At 40.0% G+C, this 25,312-nt stretch overlaps 1 protein-coding gene and 1 pseudogene across 1 annotated transcript in view; one reads left to right on the top strand and one right to left on the bottom strand.

Annotated features, from left to right (window-relative positions):
- LOC102470672 (zinc finger protein 208) overlaps nt 1–25,312 on the top strand; it is a 223,993-nt gene that overhangs the window by 157,622 nt on the left and 41,059 nt on the right. The window contains 2 exon segments of the mRNA XM_014592935.2: nt 5,726–6,807; nt 7,695–8,702. Of these exon segments, the coding sequence (XP_014448421.1) occupies nt 5,726–6,807; nt 7,695–8,702 (2,090 nt within the window).
- LOC102469821 (lupus La protein-like) lies at nt 16,847–19,056 on the bottom strand (annotated as a pseudogene).

Raw genomic sequence — 25,312 nt, 5'->3', positions numbered from 1 at the left:
ACACGCACACACTCCTGACGTAATTTTCAAGCTGCCGGGTCCAGGACTCGAACCATGGTCAACTACATGGGAGTCCAGTGACATAACCATTACACCATCTGCTGGGCTCAATACTTTTTTTTTTCTTTTTTTGGAGAGGTTATTTTTTTTTTAATTTTCTTTTTATTTTTGGCTATAGGGCGCGTGCGCTCGCCAGAAAGACAAAGAGAGACAGAGAGACAGAAAGCGAGAAATTACCCCCCAGGGGGGATGGCCACGCCGCAATCCCTTCTCCTCCTTTCTCCTCTCAGGATCTTGGGCACACACGCACACGTGCCCGGTGTGAGTTTAAGCCACCGAGTCCAGGACTCAAACCGTGGTCTACTACGTGGGAGTCCAGTGACATAGTCATTACACTAACTGCTGGTCCCAATACTATTTTTTTTTGATAGTTAAATATTTTATAAATATCTTCTCCCATTCTGTGATTTCTTTTTTTTGGAGAGGTTTTCGCTAGAGGGCGAGTTTAAGCCGCCAGGTCCAGGACTTGAACCGCGGTCGACTACGTGGGAGTCCAGCGACATAGCTCTTTTTTTTTTTTAAATAAAGAATTATTTATTTAATTTTATTTATTCATTCATTTATTTTAATTAGACCAGAAAGACACACACACAGAGAGAGAGAGAGAATGTAAGCCACTAGATCTGGGACTCAAACTGTGGTCAGCCATGTGGGAATGCCTTAACCACCATCCCCACCTGCTGGTCCCTCTGTGATTTCTTTATAATGAATTTTATTTAGAACTGATCTGTGAATCATGTTTACATTGTTCTACAACTATGTTTTCCATGTAACTAATACTACTTTTTTTTTCTTTTTCATTTTTTTAGAGAGATTTTTGCTATAGGGCATGTGCGCTTGCTAGAGAGACAGAGAAACAGAAAGTGAGAAATCACTCCTGAGGGGCGATGATCATGCTGCAATCTGTTCTTCTCCATTCTCTTCTTGGGATCTTGGGCACGCACACACACGCACTTGGCATGAATTTTAAGCTACCAGGTCCAGGACGCAAATTGTGATTGTCTATGTGGGAGTCCAGCAAAGTAATCATCTGCTGGTCTCTTTTTATTTCTTTTTAATTTGCCAGAGGGCACATATGCTTGCCAGAGAAAGGGAAAGTGAGAAAGAACCCTCCTACCCGATGGGGAATGATCACATTATAATACCTTCTCTCTGTCTCCCTCCTTTGGGGATTTTGGCATGTATGCACACATGCCTGGGTCTTTTTCAGTCCATTGGGTTCAGGACTCAAACCATGCAATTGGCCATATGAGATCCAGCTGGTTAACCATCATGCCACCTGCCAGTCCCTATCCCCAATTTTTTAATCCTTTCTCGAATTCTGCAGCATAAATAATACACTTGTGAGTTTTCCCTACTTTTTTCTTTCTTTGAAAATTAGTCGTCATGGGAACCAGCAGTTGGCGTAATGGCTATGTCGCTGGACTCCCACGTAGTCGACCGCGGTTTGCGTCCCGGACCCGGTGACTTAAAACTCACGCCAGGCGCGTGTGCATGTGTGCCCAAGATCCCAAGAGGAGAATGGAGGAGAAGGGATTGCGGTGTGGCCATCCCCCCGGGGGGGTGATTTCTCACTTTCTGTCTCTATGTCTCTCTCTGTCTGTCTGGCGAGCGCACGCACCCTATAGCAAAAACCTCTCAAAAAAAAAAAAATTAGTCGTCATTTATCTTTATGGTTTCCAGCTTCATAGGTTTTATGCTTGAAGTTTTTAAATGATCTTTGTGTTGATGAGTTTATTACTTTTGAAAATCCCCTTTCATTTGTTTTAGTGAAGTCTTAAGAAGGGCTGGCGGGATAGAGGCTGGCAGGTGCCATGCTGGTTAAGGGTGCTGGACTGTGATTTCCATCTTGTACCTGGTGGCTTGCTTTCTCACTTTTCCTTTCTCTCTCTCCCCCCTCCCCCACCCTGGTCAAATTAGAAAGAAAGAAAGAGAGAGAGAGAGAGAGAGAGAGAGAGACAGAAAGAAAGAAAGAAAGAAAGAAAGAAAGAAAGAAAGAAAAGAAAGAAAGAAAGGAAGTAAAATCATTCTTTAAAAAAAGAGGAAGGGCTGAAATCAACTGCATATGATCTACTTCCCCTTTTTCAAAGACAGTATGTCCTCTTTCTAGAGAAGTTTTGTTTTTAGATCCTTATTTTTAACAGTAATAAATTTGGAAAGTTATTTATTATAGTAGCCATTCAATAGATGTATTTTGGTGTTTTCAGTGTATCAAGATTCAAACTGGGGCCAGCAGACTTCCACATATATATAAATTTAAATAATTCTTTAAAAATATCCAAATTGACTAACTGAAATTCTTACCTTCATGAAGTCTGGCTCTATTGTAGCAGACAGATATTAAACAAACATTCAAATATGAAAGTTGTAACCATAGGGGACAAATTGATAACTACCCATTTTTAAAACAAAACATAAAGAAAAAATACAACAGAAATGGTGGTGTGTTCATAATTAAGATTGTGCATTCAGGAAATATCTTTATTAGGCTATGTCATTTATCACAGACCAGAACAATGGTTAGAAATCTACTTTTTTTTTTGAGAGAGAGATTTTCACTATAGGGCACGTGCGCTCACCAGACAGACAGAGACATAGAGACAGAAAGCGAGAAATCACCCCCTAGAGGGGATGGTCACACTGCAATCCCCTCTCCTCCATTCTCCTCTCGGGGTCTTGGGCATGCACGCACACGCGCCCGGCGTGAGTTTTAAGCCACCGGGTCCGGGACACGAACCGTGGTTAACTACGTGGGAGTCCAGCGACATAGCCATTACGCTAACTGCTGGTTCCCAATGGTTAGAAATCTATATGTGGGTAAGGGAGAAAGAGAAAATATTTCAGGCAGATGAAATCAGTGGTGGTGGTGGAAGGGGGAGCAAGTACAGTTCTGTACATTTGAAGAACTGACAAGTCCAGTGTAAGGATAGCTTATTTAATGTGGGCAAGAGGAGAGGTAAGCTTGAAGGAGCAGTCAGGAGGCAAATAAATACTTTTAACCCCAAGTTAAGGGGTGTTGGTCTTATCCTAAGGACATTGAGAAACTATTGAAACTTGTTAAGCAGAAAGATGTCAGGCTACAGATCACTCTGGCTATTAAGGGTGCAAAGCTGGAAATGTAGGCAGCTAGTGCTAAGTGCTGCTTTAGTATCCAAGTAAAAGATAATTCTGGCTCTGTTTAGCCATCGACAGTGAAGACTGAAAAAACAATTTCAACACATATGTAGAACTGGTGTAAGCAAGCTCACTTATAAACGTTGTAGGAAGAAACTGGTATTTGGAATGTTTTCTTTAATCTTTTGGAGCCCAAGGTATTTGCTCGGGGTCTTAGTTGTCTTCATGTCTGTACCATTTCCTAGTCTCTACTCTTATGGCAAATAAGTCTTCCAAAATAAGTTACCAAACATTACAGTTATTTTATGCACATAAGTACATTATGTGTGCATTTAGAATTTTTCAGTAATCATCAGAGCTGAGATTCAGAATTTTTTCTATATAGGGAGGGCCAGCAGGTGGTTTGGTGGTTAAGGTACTGGACATTCCCACATGGCCAACCATGGTTCAAGTCCTGGACCTGGTGGCTTGCTTTCTCACTCTCCCTCCCTCTCTCTCTGTGTCTCTATCTAGTTAAATTAAAGTAAATGAATGAATAAATGAAAAATAAGTAATCCTTTAAAACATTTATTTTTCTATATAGGGTACATATGCCTACCAGAGAAAGAGACAGAAAGTGAGAATACACCCTCCCAGGAGGGGAAGCCATACTATAGTTCCTTCTCCATTGTCTTGTTGCTGGCTAAAATCAGGCAGCTGTTTCTGTGAATAGTTGAGAGGTGAAGCACTGAAGGCGAAACAGTCTATTTAGCTGTGTTTAAGCACAGAGAGTGGCCAAGAGCTGACAAATTCATGACCAACTCCCAGTACAGAAATTTCCAACAAATTATATATGTTACACTTCTGGTTTATCCATTGCTACCTGTAACATAAATCTAGCTAGTTCCATATTACTCCTGCCCAGCTTCATGATTTCCCCAGGATTGTTCTGTGCACCTTTTTTTTTTTTTTTTTTTTTTTTTAGATTTTTGTGACAGGGCTTGTGTGCTTACCACAGAAAGAGACAGAGGAAAAGTGAGTACTCACTCTCTGGGGGAATGGCCACCCTACAGTTTAATCCCTTCTTCTCCATTCTCTTCTCTAGATTTTGGAACATTCCCAATGTGTTTCTGCAGGTCCAGAACTTGAACCACACAGTCAGCCATGTGAGACTCAGCACCTTAAACATCATGCCACCTGCTAGCTCCACCTGGCATGTTTTTCAAGCTGCTGGGTCTGGAACTTGAACTGCGTAGTTGACCATATGGGATCCAGCTACCTTAACCACCCTGCCAACAGCTGGCCCAGAATACTCTTTTATTTTTGTCCTTACCTAATCTCTTTCCTTCTCTCCAACTTAAAACTAGATTCTTAGTTACTCTGCTATACCCTGCTGAGTTCCCTCTCTTGTTCCTCTCAGCTTAGCCTCAAAGATTTCATACACAAACATTGCTTTTACCAAATAGCATAGACAAACTACACTCTAACCACAGAAAAATCTTCCTTCTCTATTGTTCATTTCATACTCAGTCAATACAGTAGTCTTGGGACTATCAGATGGCATAATGGCTACGTTGCTGGATTCCCATGTAGTCAACTGAGGTTTGAGTCCTGGACCTGGTGGCTTAAACTCACGCTGGGCGTGTGTATGTGCGTGCCCAAGATCCGGAGAGGAGAATGGAGGAGAACTGATTGTGGTGTGGCCATACCCTCTGGGGGTGGCGATTTCTCACTTTCTGTTTCTCTGTCTCTCTCTGTCTTTCGGGCACCGCCCCTTATAGCAAAAACCTCTCAAAAAAAAAAAAACACAAAAACCAATAGTCTTTCATTAGGTATTTGCTACATCTGGAATACCTTTCTCCTCTCTCCTTCAATTTATATGCAAATTGTGCTTATTGCTTGGTCATCTATCTCAGATTTCCCCTCCCAGGTATAGGTATTTAATGTTCTAAACAACTCTAAGAAATAAGCATGATAATTATCCTCCTATTTAAATGTTCATCACACACACACACACACACACACACACACACACAATTAGAATGGGGCCAGGATGTTGCTGTATTTTTCAAGCTCCCCAAGTCTATCTAATTTGATCTAAACCACTGTTTAGGAATAATTGACTTAATCTGTTCTCCCAAAGACCTCCTTCATCTTTTAGTATGACTTTTCTTTCATTGTCACTGCTTTCCTTATCTATTTCTCAAATGGCCCAGTCATACTTAAGAACTGTAAAAGCCACTCACTTTTTGTGAAAATTAATTTCAGTCTTTTATATCTATGACAAAAATTTCAGTTCCCCCAGAACAACAAAAAAGTGAATGTTTGCTGTTATATTTTTTTTCAGACTCTGAATCAAAGTTGAGACCAAGAAATTATTTCTGAAAAAGGATATTTATGGAATAGACTCATCCTGAAGGGAAATAATGGAAAGACTTACAAAACACAGCATTGAGTGTTCAAGTTTCAGAGGTGATTGGGAATGTGAAAGCCAGTTTGAGAGAAGACAGGGATCTCAGGAAGGACATTTCAGTCAAATGATATTTATTCCTGAAGACATGCCCACTTTCAGTACTCAACATCAGACAATTCACAGTGATGAGAAACTCCTTGAATGTAAGGAATGTGGGAAAGATTTTAGTTTTGTATCAGTCCTTATTCGACATCAACGAATTCATACTGGTGAGAAACCTTATGAGTGTAAAGAATGTGGCAAGGCCTTTGGTAGTGGTGCAAACCTTGCTTACCATCAAAGAATCCATACTGGTGAGAAACCTTACGAATGTAAAGAATGTGGCAAGGCCTTTGGTAGTGGCTCAAACCTTACTCACCATCAGAGAATCCACACTGGCGAGAAACCATACGAGTGTAAAGAATGCGGGAAAGCATTTAGTTTTGGATCAGGCCTTATTCGACATCAGATCATTCACAGTGGTGAAAAGCCATATTTTAGGGAATGTGGAAAATCCTTTAGTTTTGAATCAGCCCTTACTCGGCATCACAGAATTCACACAGGTGAGAAACCTTATGAATGTAAAGATTGTGGGAAAGCCTTTGGCAGTGGTTCAAACCTTACTCAACATCGGAGGATTCATACTGGTGAGAAACCTTATGAATGTAAAGCATGTGGAATGGCATTTAGTAGTGGATCAGCCCTTACTAGGCATCAGAGAATTCATACTGGTGAGAAACCATACATATGTAATCAATGTGGGAAGGCCTTTAGTTTCGGATCAGCTCTTACTCGACATCAAAGAATTCATACGGGTGAGAAACCTTATGTATGTAAAGAATGTGGAAAGGCTTTTAATAGTGGTTCAGATCTCACTCAGCATCAGAGAATTCACACTGGTGAGAAGCCCTACGAGTGTAAGGAATGTGAGAAAGCCTTTAGAAGTGGTTCAAAACTTATTCAGCATCAAAGAATGCACACTGGGGAGAAACCCTATGAATGTAAGGACTGTGGGAAAGCCTTTAGTAGTGCTTCGGACCTTACTCAGCACCAGAGAATTCATACTGGTGAGAAACCCTATGAATGTAAAGAATGTGGGAAGGCCTTTGGTAGTGGTTCAAAACTTATTCAGCACCAGCTAATTCATACTGGTGAAAAACCCTATGAATGTAAAGAATGTGGAAAGTCCTTTAATAGTAGCTGCACCGCCCCTTATAGCAAAAACCTCTCAAAAAAAAAAAAACACAAAAACCAATAGTCTTTCATTAGGTATTTGCTACATCTGGAATACCTTTCTCCTCTCTCCTTCAATTTATATGCAAATTGTGCTTATTGCTTGGTCATCTATCTCAGATTTCCCCTCCCAGGTATAGGTATTTAATGTTCTAAACAACTCTAAGAAATAAGCATGATAATTATCCTCCTATTTAAATGTTCATCACACACACACACACACACACACACACACACACAATTAGAATGGGGCCAGGATGTTGCTGTATTTTTCAAGCTCCCCAAGTCTATCTAATTTGATCTAAACCACTGTTTAGGAATAATTGACTTAATCTGTTCTCCCAAAGACCTCCTTCATCTTTTAGTATGACTTTTCTTTCATTGTCACTGCTTTCCTTATCTATTTCTCAAATGGCCCAGTCATACTTAAGAACTGTAAAAGCCACTCACTTTTTGTGAAAATTAATTTCAGTCTTTTATATCTATGACAAAAATTTCAGTTCCCCCAGAACAACAAAAAAGTGAATGTTTGCTGTTATATTTTTTTTCAGACTCTGAATCAAAGTTGAGACCAAGAAATTATTTCTGAAAAAGGATATTTATGGAATAGACTCATCCTGAAGGGAAATAATGGAAAGACTTACAAAACACAGCATTGAGTGTTCAAGTTTCAGAGGTGATTGGGAATGTGAAAGCCAGTTTGAGAGAAGACAGGGATCTCAGGAAGGACATTTCAGTCAAATGATATTTATTCCTGAAGACATGCCCACTTTCAGTACTCAACATCAGACAATTCACAGTGATGAGAAACTCCTTGAATGTAAGGAATGTGGGAAAGATTTTAGTTTTGTATCAGTCCTTATTCGACATCAACGAATTCATACTGGTGAGAAACCTTATGAGTGTAAAGAATGTGGCAAGGCCTTTGGTAGTGGTGCAAACCTTGCTTACCATCAAAGAATCCATACTGGTGAGAAACCTTACGAATGTAAAGAATGTGGCAAGGCCTTTGGTAGTGGTGCAAACCTTGCTTACCATCAAAGAATCCATACTGGTGAGAAACCTTACGAATGTAAAGAATGTGGCAAGGCCTTTGGTAGTGGCTCAAACCTTACTCACCATCAGAGAATCCACACTGGCGAGAAACCATACGAGTGTAAAGAATGCAGGGAATGTGGAAAATCCTTTAGTTTTGAATCAGCCCTTACTCGGCATCACAGAATTCACACAGGTGAGAAACCTTATGAATGTAAAGATTGTGGGAAAGCCTTTGGCAGTGGTTCAAACCTTACTCAACATCGGAGGATTCATACTGGTGAGAAACCTTATGAATGTAAAGCATGTGGAATGGCATTTAGTAGTGGATCAGCCCTTACTAGGCATCAGAGAATTCATACTGGTGAGAAACCATACATATGTAATCAATGTGGGAAGGCCTTTAGTTTCGGATCAGCTCTTACTCGACATCAAAGAATTCATACGGGTGAGAAACCTTATGTATGTAAAGAATGTGGAAAGGCTTTTAATAGTGGTTCAGATCTCACTCAGCATCAGAGAATTCACACTGGTGAGAAGCCCTACGAGTGTAAGGAATGTGAGAAAGCCTTTAGAAGTGGTTCAAAACTTATTCAGCATCAAAGAATGCACACTGGGGAGAAACCCTATGAATGTAAGGACTGTGGGAAAGCCTTTAGTAGTGCTTCGGACCTTACTCAGCACCAGAGAATTCATACTGGTGAGAAACCCTATGAATGTAAAGAATGTGGGAAGGCCTTTGGTAGTGGTTCAAAACTTATTCAGCACCAGCTAATTCATACTGGTGAAAAACCCTATGAATGTAAAGAATGTGGAAAGTCCTTTAATAGTAGCTCAGCTCTTAATCGTCATCACAGAATACATAGTGTTGAGAAACTTTATGAACATAAGGAATGTAGGAAGGTTTTTGGGAGGAATTCAGAGTTTGAGCAACACAAGCGAAATCATCATGGTAAGAAGCTCTGTGAACTGGAAATTCTATGAATTGAAATTATGTAGTTAAGGAAGGACTTCTAATACATGATATAAGAAAAATTATACTGGCGAAAATCTCTCTAGATTTAATTAAGATACCAGTGCCTCCTCTGTGCTTCATAGATTAGTAAGCTTGAGAGAATTCATACAGAAAAAAAATCACTCTGAATGGAATAAATATTTAGTCTTTACATTCAATTGTTATTTATTTTTAGAAAATTCATACTGGTAATGTAAAAATTAATAAACAAATGTATTATATTTCACCTTTATTTGATCATTGAAAAATTCCCTTTTGAGATAACTCTATTACTTTTATTTTTTAAATGGTCTTTTTATGTGTGTATATTAAACAGAATTACTGGTACTTCTCAAAATTATTTTATTTATTGAAAGTAAATTTTTGGGGGAGAGGTTTTTGCTATAGGGCACATGCACTTGCCAGAAAGACAGAGAGAGATAGAGAGACAGAAAGCGAGGAATCCCCCCCTGGAGGGATGGCCATGCCGCAATCCCTTCTCCGTTCTCCTCTTGGGATCTTGGGCACATGCGCACACGCGCCTGGCGTGAGTTTGAAGCCACCAGATCGGGGTCTTGAACCACAGTTGACTATGTGGGCGTCCAGCCACATAGCCATTACGCCAACTAGGCATCAGACAATTCATACTGGTGAGAAACCATACATATATAATCAATGTATGGTCCCTATTGAAAATAAATTGATCTTTTTCTTTCCCTGATTCTCATCCTAATACCATTATTCAATAACCCTATCTATTTTTATATTATTTTTTGTTGACTGTTTGATGGTGAATTATATTCTTATTTATAGAAAGGTTGGGTATCAGGTCAGTATTTGTTTTTAAAATTCGCATATATGTTTCTGTGTCTCACCATTTTTATGTTAAGTATCAATGGCTTTTATGTATCCTGTAATATCTAATGGGTCTGTACCTTTTGTTTGTTTTATTTTACCTTTATAGGGTTTATAAACTTTATTTTCAAAACAACTTTCCCCCTTAAAAATGTAGATTAGAACCAAAAAATAGATATGGTTATCTGTTATCTTATCAATCACAAATAATTACTGTCAAACTTTAGGAGCAAACCCTTTAAGACTCTATGTCTCATTTTTTGGGGGAAACAAAGTATGATTATGCTATACTATAACCAGTCTTTAATATTCTTTTCCTGTAAATATATTGTTACTATTTTATTGGTTTTATAGTATTCACCTGTTTTTGTCAAAACACTATTTTGTCAAATATTGAAAATTTTGCAATTATAAAGTTACCTGGATATCCCCTTTTTCAGTGTCTGCATTATTTATTTGTCATTCATTTCAGAGATAATGTGTGGATCTCTTTTGTTTATAAAATACATATATGTTGGACCAGGTGGTGTGGTAGTTAAGGTAACTGAATCCCACATGGCCAACTCAGTGGTCTGAGTCCTGGACCTGGTGGCTTGAAAACATGTCAGGCACATATGCGTGTGTGCCCGAAAATCCCAAGAGAAGCATGGAGAAGAACGGATTGCAGACTGGCCATCCCTTCTGGGTTTGTGTTGGGGGGTGCTTTCTCACATTACCTTTCTGTCTCTCTCCTGCTACCACACGTGCCCTGTAGCAAATATCGAAAAACAGAAAAAGACATATGTCATAGATAAAGTTGTGCTATAGGTCCATGTATTCACTGGAAAGAGACAGAGAGAGGTAAAGTGAGAAATCACTTCCAAGGAAGGATGGCCACAACACTCAGCTGGCCATGCGGGATCCTGGCTCCTTTATCTCCATGCCACCTGCTGGCACAGTTCTTCCCCATCTTTAACCAATCTACTCTTTCACTTTCCTTTACATGCATAAATGATGTATGTATCATAATGTGGGCATAGTTCAGCATTTCCTCCATTCTCCAGTCAGGATTTTAGGTATGCACACACATGCACCTGGCGGAATTTTAAGCTGCCAGGTCTGGGACTCAAACCGCAATCAACTATATGGAAGTTCAGTGATGTAACCAATATGCCATCTGCTGGGCCTAACTTGTTCTTTTTTAATCAAAAAAACTTTTAACTGTGGTTCATATTGTACTCAAAAACAAAGACTTCACAAAGGAGAATGATACTCATGTAAATAAATACAGAAAAAAATTATCAATACTCATTTATTATTAAATAAGAATAATTCATACTGGGGCCAGTAGGTGGCATGATAGTTAAAGCTCTGGACTCACATGGCTGTCCACAGTTTGAGTCCCAGACTTGGCAGCTTGCTTTCTCACTTTCCCTCTCTCTCTTTTTTCTTTCTCTGTGACCACACATGACTTATAACAAATTAATAATAATAATAATAATAACTATATTTTAATTAAATAAATAATTCTTTTAAAAAAGAATAATTTATGCTAGGGACCAGCAGTTAGTGTAATGGCTATGTCGCTGGACTCCCATGTAGTCGACTGTGGTTCGCATCCCGGACCTGGTGGCTTAAAACTCACGCCAGGCATGTGTGCGTGCGTGCCCAGGATCCTGAGAGGAGACTGGAGGAGAAGGGATTGTGGCGTGGCCATCCCCCCTAGGGGGTGATTTCTCGCTTTATATCTCTGTCTCTGTCTGTCTGGCAAGCGCACGCGCCCTATAGCAAAAATCTCTCAAAAAAAAACAAAACAAAACAAAAAATAATTTATGCTAATGCAAACATGAAATTCTAGTGTGAGAAAGCAAATGCACCATAACATTAATGGAAATAAAAATAAAATGACAGTAGCCCCTTCATAATCTGAATATTAATTTGCTACCCATCTGCATTATTCTTTGATTAAAAACAAAATTAAGAAAACATTGTCTCGGGCCAGCAGGTGGCATGGTAGTTAAGGCACTGGACTTCCACATTGTTGACCATAGTTCGAGGTCCAGACTGGTGGCTTGCTTTCTCTCTCTCTCTCTCCCCCAGTCTCTGTCACTCTCTGGTGAGTACACATGCCCTATAGGAAATTAAAAAATAATAATAATAAATACGATTAAATAATTCTTTTAAAAAAAAGAAGGGGGGACCAGCAGATGGCATAATGAGAGTCTGGGACTCGAACTACAGTTGACTACATGGCAGTCCAGCGATGTAGCCATTATACCATCTGCTAGTTTGAGAAAACATTTTCTTTGGAAATGCATGTTCATGAGTAAACTAGATAATAAAACTTGTGAGGACCTGCTAGATCTACACAGGAAATTTTATATTTTATAGTTTTAAATCCATTCATATCTTAGGATATTAAAGAAATTATGAATAAAGAAACTAGTCATATAACCCAAGATGTCAAAAAGAATAACAACAAAGTTAATAAAAGGAAAGATAATTTTTTAAAAATCTTAGAATTATTATATTTAACTTTATGTATTTATTTATTTCAATTTGACAGAAAAGGACAGAGCAAGAAAGAGAGAGAGGTAAAGTGAGAAAACAAGCTACCAGGTTCAGGACTTGAACTGCAGTTGGCCATGTAGGAGTCCAGTACCCTTAACCACCATGCCACCTGCCAGTGCCAATAATTTAAATTTTAGAAAGTGAAAAAATAAGCTGGTTTAATAACCATGGACTATTTTGGGAGAACAAAAGAATATAATCACAATTCTGGTAAATGAAAGTAAATGGAGATTGTTATAAATGACAGAAGGACATTAGTGTAAGTTGAAAGACAACTTTTTAATGGAACGATTATAATTATTTAAAAATTTGCTATAGGGCACATGTGCTCACTAGAGAGAGACACAGAGAGAAGGAAAGTGAGAAAGCAAGTTTCCAGGTCATAGTCAGCCATGTGGGAGTCCGGTACCCCAACCACTATGCCATCTCCTGGCTCCCAAAGACAACTTCTTAATAATTGTTTCAAAAATTAAAGTGCATATTTTGAGAAAGTGCTTAAATCATCAGAATTGACTAAAAAATCATAGACACGGTTACCGCATTAGATCTTGGCCAAGTGGTGAAAAGAGATAGAAATGTTAGCACATAAGGGATATAAAGCAAAAGCTCCTATATCTAGAAGACTGAAGAAAAAAATTCCTCTAACCAAAATTATCACAGATTTGTTTTTGTTTAGAATTATTTATTTAATTTAATTTATTGTTATTACTTTTTAATTTGCTATAGGGCACACACACTCACCAGAGAGAGAGAGAACGTGAGAAAGCAAACCACCAAGTCCAAGACTTGAACCATGGTCAGCCATGTGAGAATCCAGCATGCTAGCCACCACACCACCCTCTGGCCCCTATCACAATTTTTTTTTTCCTAGTCAGATCCCTTGAGAGAGGATTCTGTCATTCAATCATATTTTTCATAAGAAAAGGGAAACAAAAGATCAAAATATCTCAGCAATAGCATCTTTTATAATTTTAGAAAATTGGAGGGGCCAGCAGGTGGCAGGTGTTGAGGAGCTGGACTCTCACATGGCTGACCACAGTTGAGTCCTGGACATGGTGGCTTGCTTTCTCACTTTCCCACTCTTTCTGTCTCTCTTTGGTCAAATTTAAAAATAATAAAAATAAATCATTCTTTTTTTAAAAATTGGGGGTTTTTTTCTCCTAAATTATTAGCAAGTGATGTAATTGGAATGATTAAGAAACCAAAGCGGGGACCAGCAGGTGGCATCATGCTTAAGGTGCTGGATACTCCCACATGGCTGACCACAGTTCGAGTCCCGGACCTGGTGGCTTCCTTTCTCCCTTTCCCTCTCTCTCTCTCTCTCTCTCTCTCTCTCTCTCTCTCTGTATCTCTCACTGGTCAAATTAAAATAAATGAATGAATAAATAAAATGAAATAAGTAATAATTTAAAAAAAAAAGAAACCAAAGTACCTAGGCCGGCAGGTGGCCTGGTGGTTAAGGGTGCTGGATTCCCACGTGGCCGACTGCAGTTCAGGTCTCAGACTTGGTGGCTTGCTTTCTCACTTTCTCTCTCTTGCTCTTGCTCTGTCCCTCTCTGGTCAAATTTAGATAAAGAAAGAAATAAATGAAGTTAAATAATCCTTTTAAAAGAAGAGACCAAAATACCTTTATTCTGTTATATCTAAGAAGCTACATATTGTAAGATGCACCAATTTTGATACATTATTTAAAATTTTGCATATTTATCTATAATAATTGATTATAAATCAAGTCAGTCCTAATTTCAGAGATACTAAAATGGGTAAAAACTACATTTTAGAATTGAGGTATATTTATTATTATTTTATTTAATAACAGGGTTTCACTGTGTAAGACCCTCCTTCCTCAGCTTTTTAAGCAGCTAGGAACACAGGCATGTGACACCATATTCGGTTCTTTCAAACAGCGTCTCAAACTTGTGATCTTCCTTGTCTCAACCTCTGGAGTCTTCCAGATTACAGGCACACACCACTATAACTGGCCTTTAGGTTGGACTCAGAATTCAATCTGGGCCTCCTGTGTGGTCCCTGCCTATGAAGCACTGTCTTAGCACCGTGCACCAACTTAACTGCATCTGTGTTTTTTTGTTTTGTTTTGTTTTGTTTTGTTTTGTTTTGTTTTGTTTTGTTTGTTTTCCTTCTCAAACTACCCCTCAGGGTGGATGGCCATGCTGCAATCCCTTTTCTTCCATTTTCCTCTCAGGATGTGGGGCTCGCATGCACATGTGCCTGGCATGATTCTCAGGCTGCTGGGTCCAAGACTAACTGCAGTCAAATATGGGAGTCCAGTGCCTTAACCACCATGCCACTTGCTGGCCCCACCAATTTTTTTTTTTTTCCACTATCTGAAAACAGCCATCCTGTTTATTTACTGACCAGATTACAAAAATAATCTTGAATACCTTAGTTCATCCTTTTAATAAGTCTGTTGATCTGGTCTTCCCTATTGCCAGCACTTCTTTCTCAGGCACTTGATCTTCAGCTCTGAAAATTCCTCACTCTTTCTTAAGGGTTTGTGGCATAGCAGGAGCCTTTTTCTTGGTTTCTGCCATAGCAGGAACCTTCTTTTTCTTCTCTTGAATGCCCTCTATGGTTCTAGCCAGAAAAGAGTACCTATGGTATTCTTTTATGTTTCTTTTTCTATTTTTTAAAAAGTTTGTTTCTTCCAGAAGGGAGGGAAACACAGAGAAATAAAAGAGAGAGAGAGAGAGAGTGGTTCCTCTCAGAGAGGTTCCCCCAAGAGTGTCTTTATGCCACATCCTATACCCAACTTCAGCCAGCCAGGATCATGGACACCTGCATGAATGTCTGGCACTCACAAGATCTTGGGACGTGAACTTGTGACCTTCCCATATGACCAGGGTCACAAAACATTGAGTTACCACTGCACCACCACAGCTGGCTCCCCTTTCTTTAGATTTTCAAATTTGTTGGTTGGTGTAGATAAACATATAATTGGCTTTCATTTTAATTACTACTTATAGTTTGTTTATTTTTAAACCTTTATTCATCCACATTGATTAGAAGGAAACATTCATTTTAATGGTGGTTTTAAGAAAACCTTTCTTTTTTTAAAAAGAATTATTTAATTTTATTCATTTATTATTATTATTATTTATTATTATTATTATTATTTGACCAGAGAAAGACAGATAGAGCAGAGGTGAGAAAGCAAGGCACTAGGTCCAGGATTTGAACTGTGGTTGGCCATGAGGGAGTATAGCGCCTTAGCCACCATGCCACCTGCTGGCCCCTTTTTTCTTAGTTTTGTTCATACTTTCAGCTATCTTTGCTTACTTTTTTCTAGTTCACAAATGTATGTTATTATTAATTCCTTTTTAACATTTTATGTATATATTTTCTGTTTTTTTTTGAATAGGATATGACTGTTCAGTTAAAGTACTAGTAAAATTAGGAGCATTTAAGGCTACAAGGCATCCTTTGACTATTGTTATAGGTATATACTATACATTTTTTGGTTTGTTTTCTAAGAAATTTTTGCTATAGGGTTCATGTGCTTGCTGGAGAGACACAGAGAAACAGAGACAGAGAAACAGAAAGTGAGAAATCGCCCCCCAGGGGGGATGGCCATGCCACACTCCCTTCTCTTCCATTTTCCTCTCAAGATTTTGGGCATGCGTGCACACGTGCCAAGCATGGGTTTTAGGTGCCAGGTCTGGGACTTGAACTGCAGCCAACTATGTGGGAGTCCAGTGAAATAACCATTACACCATCTGCTGGTCCCTGGACTATACATTTTAACATCTAGATAATTCTCATTTTAATTTTGAATTCCTTTTTATTTCACTACTTACCTGGTGTGTGTGTGTATGTTTGTTTCAAATTTTCAAAAATGTGTTCTGAAATTAGATTTAGTGTTTGGAATTACGATGTTATGAGTGATCTGTATTAACTTAATTAAAAATTTAAAACACTAATATATTTTTTATGGCTGAATACAAGTTAGGTTATTGTATATGTGAGATAATGTATGCTACCTGTAATAAATACATAAAATTCAGTATAATTATCTTAAGCTTGTTGGTTATATTATTTATATAGTCTCTGGGATTTTTTTTTTTTTTAAGGTTTTTGCCATATGCTGTGTGTGCTCACTGGAAAAAGGCAGAGACAGAGAAAGAAAGTGAGAACTCACCCCACAGGGGGAACAGCCACACCACAATCCCTTCTCCCTATTCTCCTCCCAGGATTTTGGGCATGCACACACATGCCCCCTGGAAAGCTACCAGGTCGAGGACTTGAAACACAGTCAGCCATGTTGAAATCCAACATCATGTCACCTGCTGGGCCCAGTCTCTGGGTTTAAAAATTTTATTTCATGATCGAGAAAGAAAAAGAGAGAGACAGCACCCCCAGCAGGATCTTGAGGCCAAATCCTGTCCCAGACTTGAACCTGAATGGTGTCATTCTCACAGAGCACTGCTGGACATTGAAGTGGACCTACCTGAATGGTGTCATTCTCACAGAGCACTGCATTTTTACCTCTGCATCAACATCCAGATCCTCTCTTGTTATTTTATTTGCTTCAAAGACAAAAGGCAGCTTAAACCTAATTAAAATGAATTTAAAAATGTGTTCACTAAACTACTGGTCTCCACTCCATTTTATGTTTTCTGTTGTTTTGATGCAGGTTCTTTCATGGCTGTTTCTTCTCTTGCTCTTTTTGCTGATCCGGGTGGTTCATATTCATCAAAGTCATCATCACTATCCAGTTTGGTTTTCTTGCCCTGAAACTGTACTTTTTCTTTAGCAGACCCAGGCTGAGCAGCTTTATTTCCTTTTTCTTTAAACTTGCAACCTTTTGACTTCCGTTTGTTTAGGGTTCTTGCTGATCTTCTATGATTTTTTTTCAGTGCTGCTTTTCTACCTCTCCTTCTAGTACTTCCCAAGTGACTTTGTTCCTTAATTGTAGGCTACCAATATTTGGATCTTTGTTTTTTTCTAGAGTTTTCTTGGCTTTTTCTTTAAACAGAATTATGCCCTCTTTTGCTCCTCTGATAAAGTCTATCCATTTTATTTCACCGTGATTTGAGTAAAGGATGTGCAAATCTTCTCTACAGGTCTGATCATCTAAGTCACTCGAAAATTTCAGCAAGCATCCAATCCTTTCTTCTAGAGATTTCATTTCAGTATTTCTGATAACTTCTGTTCCTCTTCTTGCTCTCGTTTAACTCTTAATTTTGCTTCTACTTTATGCTGTCTTCTTTCTTTTTTTTTTTTTTTTCAAAGTAATCTTCCTTGAAAAGTATTAGCATCTCTGCCTTTGTACTTCTGGCCAGGTGTCTCTACAAACTTCTGTGCAGATGCAATGTTTTCAAACACAGCAAATATTGATCCCTTAAATGCTTTCTGCAGGGACCAGCAGTTAGCATAATGGTTGTCTGTGGGAGGCTGCGCACCAGCGAGTCTGCCGAGGTTTCTCAGAGAGCAAACAATTGCCATGATTGGTTACCTTCCAAAAACCTGACCTTCGAAACTTTGCTCTGATTGGCCACTAGAATCCCTCAAATTTGCATATCCGGCACCTCATGATTGGTCCAAAAGCAACCAATCACAGCCCACCGTTTACAACCAATGAGGGCCCACCGTTTACAACCAATCACGGCCCACCGTTTACAACCCACCAGAGTGTATATAACCACGATGCCTGGCCCACAGTAGCCAGACGACGACGACGACCAGGAAGACAGCAACTGAAGAGCCTGAAGAGCTGAAACACCGCGCAGTCTCCAGATGACCCTGAAGATCCTGAAGAGCTGACACTGCATCGTCTCCAGACGACCTGGGAGACCCTGAAGAGCTGTAACACTACATCGTCTCCCGACGACCCTGAAGAGTTGTGACACCGCGTCGTCTCCGTGCTGCTCACAGTAGACGACGCGACACTGCGTTGTCTCTGCTGTACCGTGCTGCCCACAATAAACGGACGACACTGTCGTCTCCGTGCTGTAACACTACGCCACTTGTCCCGGTTCTCACTCCTTCACTCAGGAAACCTGTTCGGCTGTCCCCCTGGGTCGGGACAGTTGACACTGGATTCCCACGTTGTCGTCCGTGGTTCACATCCTGGACCCGGTGGCTTAAAACTCATGCCGGCGCGTTTGAGTGTGTGCCCAAGATCCCAAGATCCCGAGAGGAGAATGGAGGAGAAGGGATTGCGGCCTGGCCATCCCCCTTGGGGGGTGATTTCTCGCTTTCTGTCTCTCTCTGTCTGTCTGGTGAGCGCATGCGCCCTATAGCAAAAACAAACAAACAAACAAACAAACAAACAAAAAAACAACAACAAAAAACAACCCTCTCCAAAAAACAATGCTTTCTGCAATGTTCTTCTCATCTGAATATTTAGTATTTCACCTTTACCTTCTAACCACTAATTTATATCATTAAGGGTTGCATCAGTTGGGAAGCCTTTAATATAAACAGATCTGTTTTTAACATCATTTTTATACTCATTGGTCATTTTAGGGAGGGGTTTGCTTGGAGATCTCCTGATTTTAGTTTTATTTTCACTGATTTCCATAAGTTCTGCCTTGGATTTGCTCAATGCTTCCACTAATATATTAAAGTCCGTCGTTAGACAGTTTAACCTGTTGAATTTTATCATTATCTCCAAAGGTATCCAGCCTTCATTCAGTTTTATCTGTTCCTTTAAAAACTTGTCCCATGGCAAATTGAAGTCTCCAATATAATACTCAATCTGATGACAGATTTTGGCCTCCAGAGAAGCCATTTTTTCATTATCACCATTTTCAGCCATCATGGCTACCTTTAGAGCCAGGTCCCGCAGAGGTGTTCCACAAGCTAACAGCCATAGCAGCCAATATACTATAGTTTTTATCTTTATATAAGGGGTCTTCAAAAGATTTGTGAAAATGAATTTTATGAAAAAAACTATCAATTTCAATTATGTTTTGCACCAAAATAAACTCATATGTTAATTCAGTTTTTTCACTAACTTTTTGAAGTCCTCTTATACATAATGATGTTAAATTCCAATTTTTCTAATATTAATATTGAAAATCTTGCTTTTGGCCACTGGAGCTGTTTAGGTGAGTTGCACGTCAGCTTATTTTAGGCATGTTTTTGTAAACAACATATAGATAGTGTTTTACTTTTTTTTTCTTAGATTTTTGCTGTAAGGTGTGTCCTCTAGCTAGAGACACAGAGAGAGACAGAGAGAAAGTAGTAGGCCACTCCCAAGTGGGTGACCATTCCACAATCTCTTCTCCGTTTTCATCTTGGGATTTTAGGCACACACACACACACACACACACACACACACACGTGCCTGGAGTGAGTTTCAAGTTGCCAGGTCTGGGACTCGAACTCCACTGTCATGTGGGAGTACAGTGCCTCAACCACTATGCCACCTGCTGGTCTCAGTGTTTTTACTTTTTAACATAATTTTATAGTATCTTTTAATTAGAGAATTTTACATATACTGTAAATGACTGATAATTTTATTTTATTCTTTTAATTTTGTATACACCATGTAAGCTTAATACTATGGGCAGGCTCACTCAATTCCATGTCATCTCCTTTTTCAAAGATTTAATTTTTTTTAATCCTTTTTTTTTTTTTTTTTGGAGAAGTTTTTGCTATAGGGCACATGCGCTTGCCAGAAAGACAGAGAGAGACAGAGAGACAGAATGCGAGAAATCACCCACCAGGGGGGATGGCAAAACTGCAATCCTTTCTCCTCTTTTCTCCTCTCAGGATCTTGGGAACGCACGCACATATGCCCGGCATGAGTTTAAGCCACCAGGTGCGGGACTCCATGTGACATAGCCATTCACTAACTGCTGGTCCCAATTTAATTAATTAATTAATTAATTACGTTAAATTTTACCAGAGAGGGACAGAGTGAGAGAGAGAGAGAGAGAGAGAGGAGAGAAAGAGAAAGCAAACTGTCAGTCTGAGACTTGAACTGTGGTAGGCCATGTGGGAGTCCAGTGCCCTTAACCATGACACCACCTGCTGGTGCCCTGTAATATCTTTTAAAATGTCTTTCTCAAGCCAGTAGACATTCCCACATGGCTCACCACAGTTCAAGTACTGGACCTGGTGGCTTGTTTTCTCACTTTCTGTCTCTCTCTCTTTGTGTCTATCTATGGTAAAAATAAATGAATGAATAAATTAAATTAAAGAAATAAATACTTTTTTTTTTTTTGGAGAGGTTTTTGCTATAGGGCACGTGCGCTCACCAGACAGACAGAGAGAGACAGAGAGAAAGAAAGCGAGAAATCACCCCCCAGGGGGGATGGTCACGCAGCAATCCCTTCTCCTCCATTCTCCTCTTAGGATCTTGGGCATGCACGCACACGGGCCCAGCTTGAGTTTTAAGCCACCGGGTCCACGATGGGAACCGCGGTTGACTACGTGGGAGTCCAGCAACATAGCCATTACGCTAACTGCTGGTCTCCAAGAAATAAATACTTATTTTAAAAAAAAAAAGTTTTTCTCTATTGCAGAGTAGAAGGTTAACTGAATTTCTCAAACTCCATTGTAGCTTTTTGTTCTGTAGCCACTCCTCTTCGTGGTCATTTAATGGTTCCTCCTAGTTGCTCAGTATCCTAAGGATTGCAGTCTTCTAAGACTCACTCTTTGGCCTCTTCTCTTTACACTTAATCCCTTGGTGATCTATCTGAATGGATTCTTTCCTATGAAGTCTACCCTCTATATCCAGTAGCCTACCTTCACCTTCACTTGAAATCATTTTTATTAAGACATACTATACACATGGTAATATCATAAATCCTAAGTATAAAACATGATGCAGTAACCACTGTGTAACCACTACCCACACTGCTACACAACATTTCCATCACCCAAGAAAGCTCCCTGGTGCTAATCCCTACTGCCCAGAGGTAACCATTCTCCTAACTTCTACTATCATAGATAAGTTTTTCATGTTTCTGAATTTTGTGTAAGTAGAACCATCTAGTGTACTATTTTGTGTCTTGTTTCTTTTGCTCAATAGCATGTCTGTAAGAGTCATCCTTATTGTTGTGTGAAATAGATCATTCATTCTTATTTTTTTTCTTTTTTAGAGACAGAGACAATGAAAAGGGAAGTGAGAAATCATCCCTCAGGGGCCATGGCCATGCTGCAAACTCTTCTTTTCCATTCTCCTTCTGGGATCATAGGCAAGCATGCACACACACTTGGAGTAATTTATTTTTATTATTATTTATACACTTAATCACGTTACATCATTTAGATTGTAAAGAGACTTTACCCAGCATGATATACACCTCAGTCCAACCCAGTTGAGAATACTATACACGTCCTCATCAACAGATATTAAACCATATCTGTGTCTCACAAATGTCTTCTCTATCTTTTTCCACAAATTTCCTTTCCTACACCTGGGGTAATTTTTTTTTCAATAATGAGAAATATCTTTTTAATAATTTTATTTATTCATTCATTTATTTTAATTTGATGAGAGAAATGAGAAAGCAAGCCACCAAGTCCAGGACTTGAACCATGGTCGATCACATGGGAGTGTTCAGTGCCTTAACCACTACTCCACCTGCTGGTCCCAGCCTGGAGTCATTTTGAAGCCACTGGATCCAGGACTCGAATCGTGGTCGGCCATGTGAGAGTCCAGTGATGTAACAACTACACCATCAGCTGGCCCCTTGATCATTCCTTCTTATTTGTATAGTGTTGTATGGGAGTTGCATTGAGTAAGGGAATATGCAGAGTCTGCAAGAACTGTCCCCACAAGTCTTTCTTGACTTCAGATACCAGCCACAAGTCCAAGGATTCCCAAGACCACTCACTTCAGAACAGCTGACTACAAATTGAGGTTCTCATAACTATTCTTGGTTTTGATAATTCGCTGTAATGATTCACAGAACTCAAGAACGTGCTATATTTATAATTATAGTTTTGTTATAGGAAAGGGTACAAGCTACAACCAGCTAGAGGAAGACACATTGGACCAAGTCCAGGAGGGATGCAAATGTGGAGCTTCTGGTCATCCTATTCCCATGAAGTCCTGGATGACATGCTTTCCTTCCAGCTATAATATGTAATAATTAGAGTATGTGCGGACTAGGAAAACTCACCGGAGCCTTTGATTTCCAGAGTTTTTACTAGTGCTTGATCACATAGTGCCCATGTGGCTGACATTTAGTTTCCTGACCTTTGTATTTTGGCTAATATCATTATCATTTCCTCTAGAAGTCAAAACATATACATTATGTTTCAAAACCCCACCATGAATCACGTTACACTGTGTGGTGGCCACTCAAACCCCTCAGCCAAACAGAAATCTCTCTATTAGGCAGGAAATATCAGAGGCTTGGAGATCACCTCCCAGTACCTGAGGGTGAAGATCAGTTCATTCTTTGGGTGAAGTCACTTTTTTTTTTTCTAATTTTTATCTAAGACCTTTATTAGGTGCTTGCAGTTTGTTGACTTTTTTGAAAAAATCAAGTTGTAAACTTTTATTACAAATTAAAAATGAAGTTCTTAAAAACCTCAACTTGACCAGATATGAAACAATTTAAAAACCTTTAGAGGTGTATTAAGAAAAACCAGGCTTTTTTTTTTTTTAAAACACGTTTGTGGGACCAGCAGTTGGTGTAATGGCTATGTTGCTGGACTCTCATGTAGTTGACTGCGGTTCAAATCTCAGACCCAGTGGCTTAAACTCATGCTGAGTGCATGTGCATGAATGCCCAAGATCCTGAGAGGAGAATGGAGGAGAAGGGATTGCGGCATGGCCATCTCCCATGGGAGGTGATTTCTCACTTTCTGCTTGTCTATCTCTGTCTTTCTGGCAAGCGCACACACCCTATAGAAAAAACCTCTCAAACACACACACACACACACACACACACACATTTGTCATTAGCAAGAAGAGACACCTTTAAGTAAAAATTAAAAAAAAAAAAAAACCACCCATGCTGCATAGATAGTTCTAGTTATCTGGTCAATGGGCAAAACGTAAGTACTTAAGGTCTTCAGCTCCAATCTTTTGTTCATTTCTTATTGCTGGAATTTCATATTTACTTCTTATTGAATGACTAAACCGGATGATGGTAGAGATGGTAAGCCTGCATTTACTCAGCCCCACCCTGTTCAGTGTGCAGAGCACAGACAATTCTCAGCTAGGGGATCGCTTGCTTTTGTCTCTTTACCATCTTGTGTTTTAGGGTTCTCCGGGCGTGGAGGTGCCGATGTTGAGGTGGCTGCTGACCTTGGGTCTCATCTCCTTGATTTTCCTTATCCTCGTCATTGCTGTCCTCTGTGGGCTCTTTGGCGAGGAGGGCGAGGAGGGCCCCAGTGAAATCGTGGTCTATAACCCTGATACATATTCTGCCTCCCTGGTCTGCCTTGTGCTCCTGCACCCTGGTTGTCAGCACCCTCCCTGCACAGGAGGGTGGGAATACTGTGGTCCACGCCCATAGGGTCCCCGCATGTAATAAGGGGGTAACCTTTGCCTGTGGTAGGGCCGGCGTTGTTGGGCCTGGCTTTCGGAAGCTCTCTCCCATTCCTTGTTCTTTTCCCCACTCTCCCTGTTCTGGTCACTTTGCTGGTAATTGCGTGGGGGACGCCCATGACGTGGATAGCGTCTATAATGGTTACGGTGTGCTGCGTATTTACTGCCTTGAGCTGGAGCTCCACCAGGGCCTGTAACGTTTGCTGCCTCTGCAATCTTTTCTCCTTCAACAACATCCGACTCCACCGTCTCTCCATCTCCTACACGGCGAAGCACTTCCTGGGGTTGTTATTTATGGCAGTCTGGTGCACAAATACATCTCCCTTGGTGTCATCCTTGTCGATGAAACCATATCCATTTCTTACATTGAACCATTTTACTGTTCCCCAAACCTTTGTTGCAATGATCTTGTCCCTGCCAGTAGGCGCTGCTGGTGAGGCCACCCAGCTGCCACTCCCTGCCCGGAGGCCAGGTGTGATGGTAACTAGGCGGGCAGCGGTGGTGGGGCTGCTTGGGCCTCTCTGGGGTCTGCTCTCTGCTCCCGCTACTGAAGGAACTCTGGGTGAAGTTACTTCTTAACTATACTCTTGAAGTTGCTGTGATTGAACCCATCATATGCTGCCAGTTTTTCTTCCCTATCAGTGGTCAAGAAAATTTCTCAAGGCAGTAAGATAGTATGACCCCTTAGAAATTCCCCTTAGTTTCCCATCTGGCAGAAATCATTAGTCTTCTGATGTGTTTTGAGAGAGTCAGAGAGAGAAAGAGACTTGATGCCACAATCCCCCAGCCTCCATAGATTTTTGCCATAGGGTGGGAGCCACCATGCCCCTGATGCTGTGTTTTGAAAAACCATTGTCTCTGGGGCCAGCAGGTGGCATGGTGATTAAGGGCACTGAACTCCCACCTGGTCAACTATGGTTCGAGTCCCAGACCTGGAGGCTTGCTTTCTCACACATCCCTGTCCCCCTCCTTCTCTGGTCAAATTAAAATAAATAAATAAAGTTAAATGAAAAATTGTAAAAAAAAAGAAAAAACATTGCTTCATATATTTTTGGTGTACTCTATATTTTGATTCTTCCAAGTGGCAGAGTATATCCAATCCCTATTTATCTTTGCCAAAAGCAAAAGTTTTGTCTAGTGACTTTTGTTATAATTTTTTTTCATTTTTTATCAAGGTAAATATATATAAAATGACAAAAGGTATATACATGCTGGGACCATGCAGTTAACACAAGCTGAGTATGAAAGAACTGCCCCTCATGCCTAAAAGCAAGGACTCAGCTGAGGAGAACTGTTTGCAAGGTCAACAGTTTTACGCGTTCTGGACCTCTATTGTTTTGCTGTACTGGCCTGCACTCAATTTCTCTGTCATGAGCCTTATTGCTGTACCCCGGTACCCCATAAAGGCACCCCCAGCCTTACTATAACTTTTACAATAATCCTGGAGGAATGCGGATCCACTAAGGTGGTGGCTGCGAACGGGAATTATTCCCATTAGATTCACCCCACCCTCTCGGAAAATGTCAATAAAGAATGCTACATTCACTTCTCCTACTGGGGATTA

The sequence above is a fragment of the Tupaia chinensis genome, unplaced genomic scaffold (genome assembly GCF_000334495.1).
Source record: "Tupaia chinensis unplaced genomic scaffold, TupChi_1.0 Scaffold138910_1, whole genome shotgun sequence".
NCBI classification, from domain to species: Eukaryota; Metazoa; Chordata; class Mammalia; order Scandentia; family Tupaiidae; genus Tupaia; species Tupaia belangeri.
This window is presented reverse-complemented; position numbering and strand designations above follow the sequence as displayed.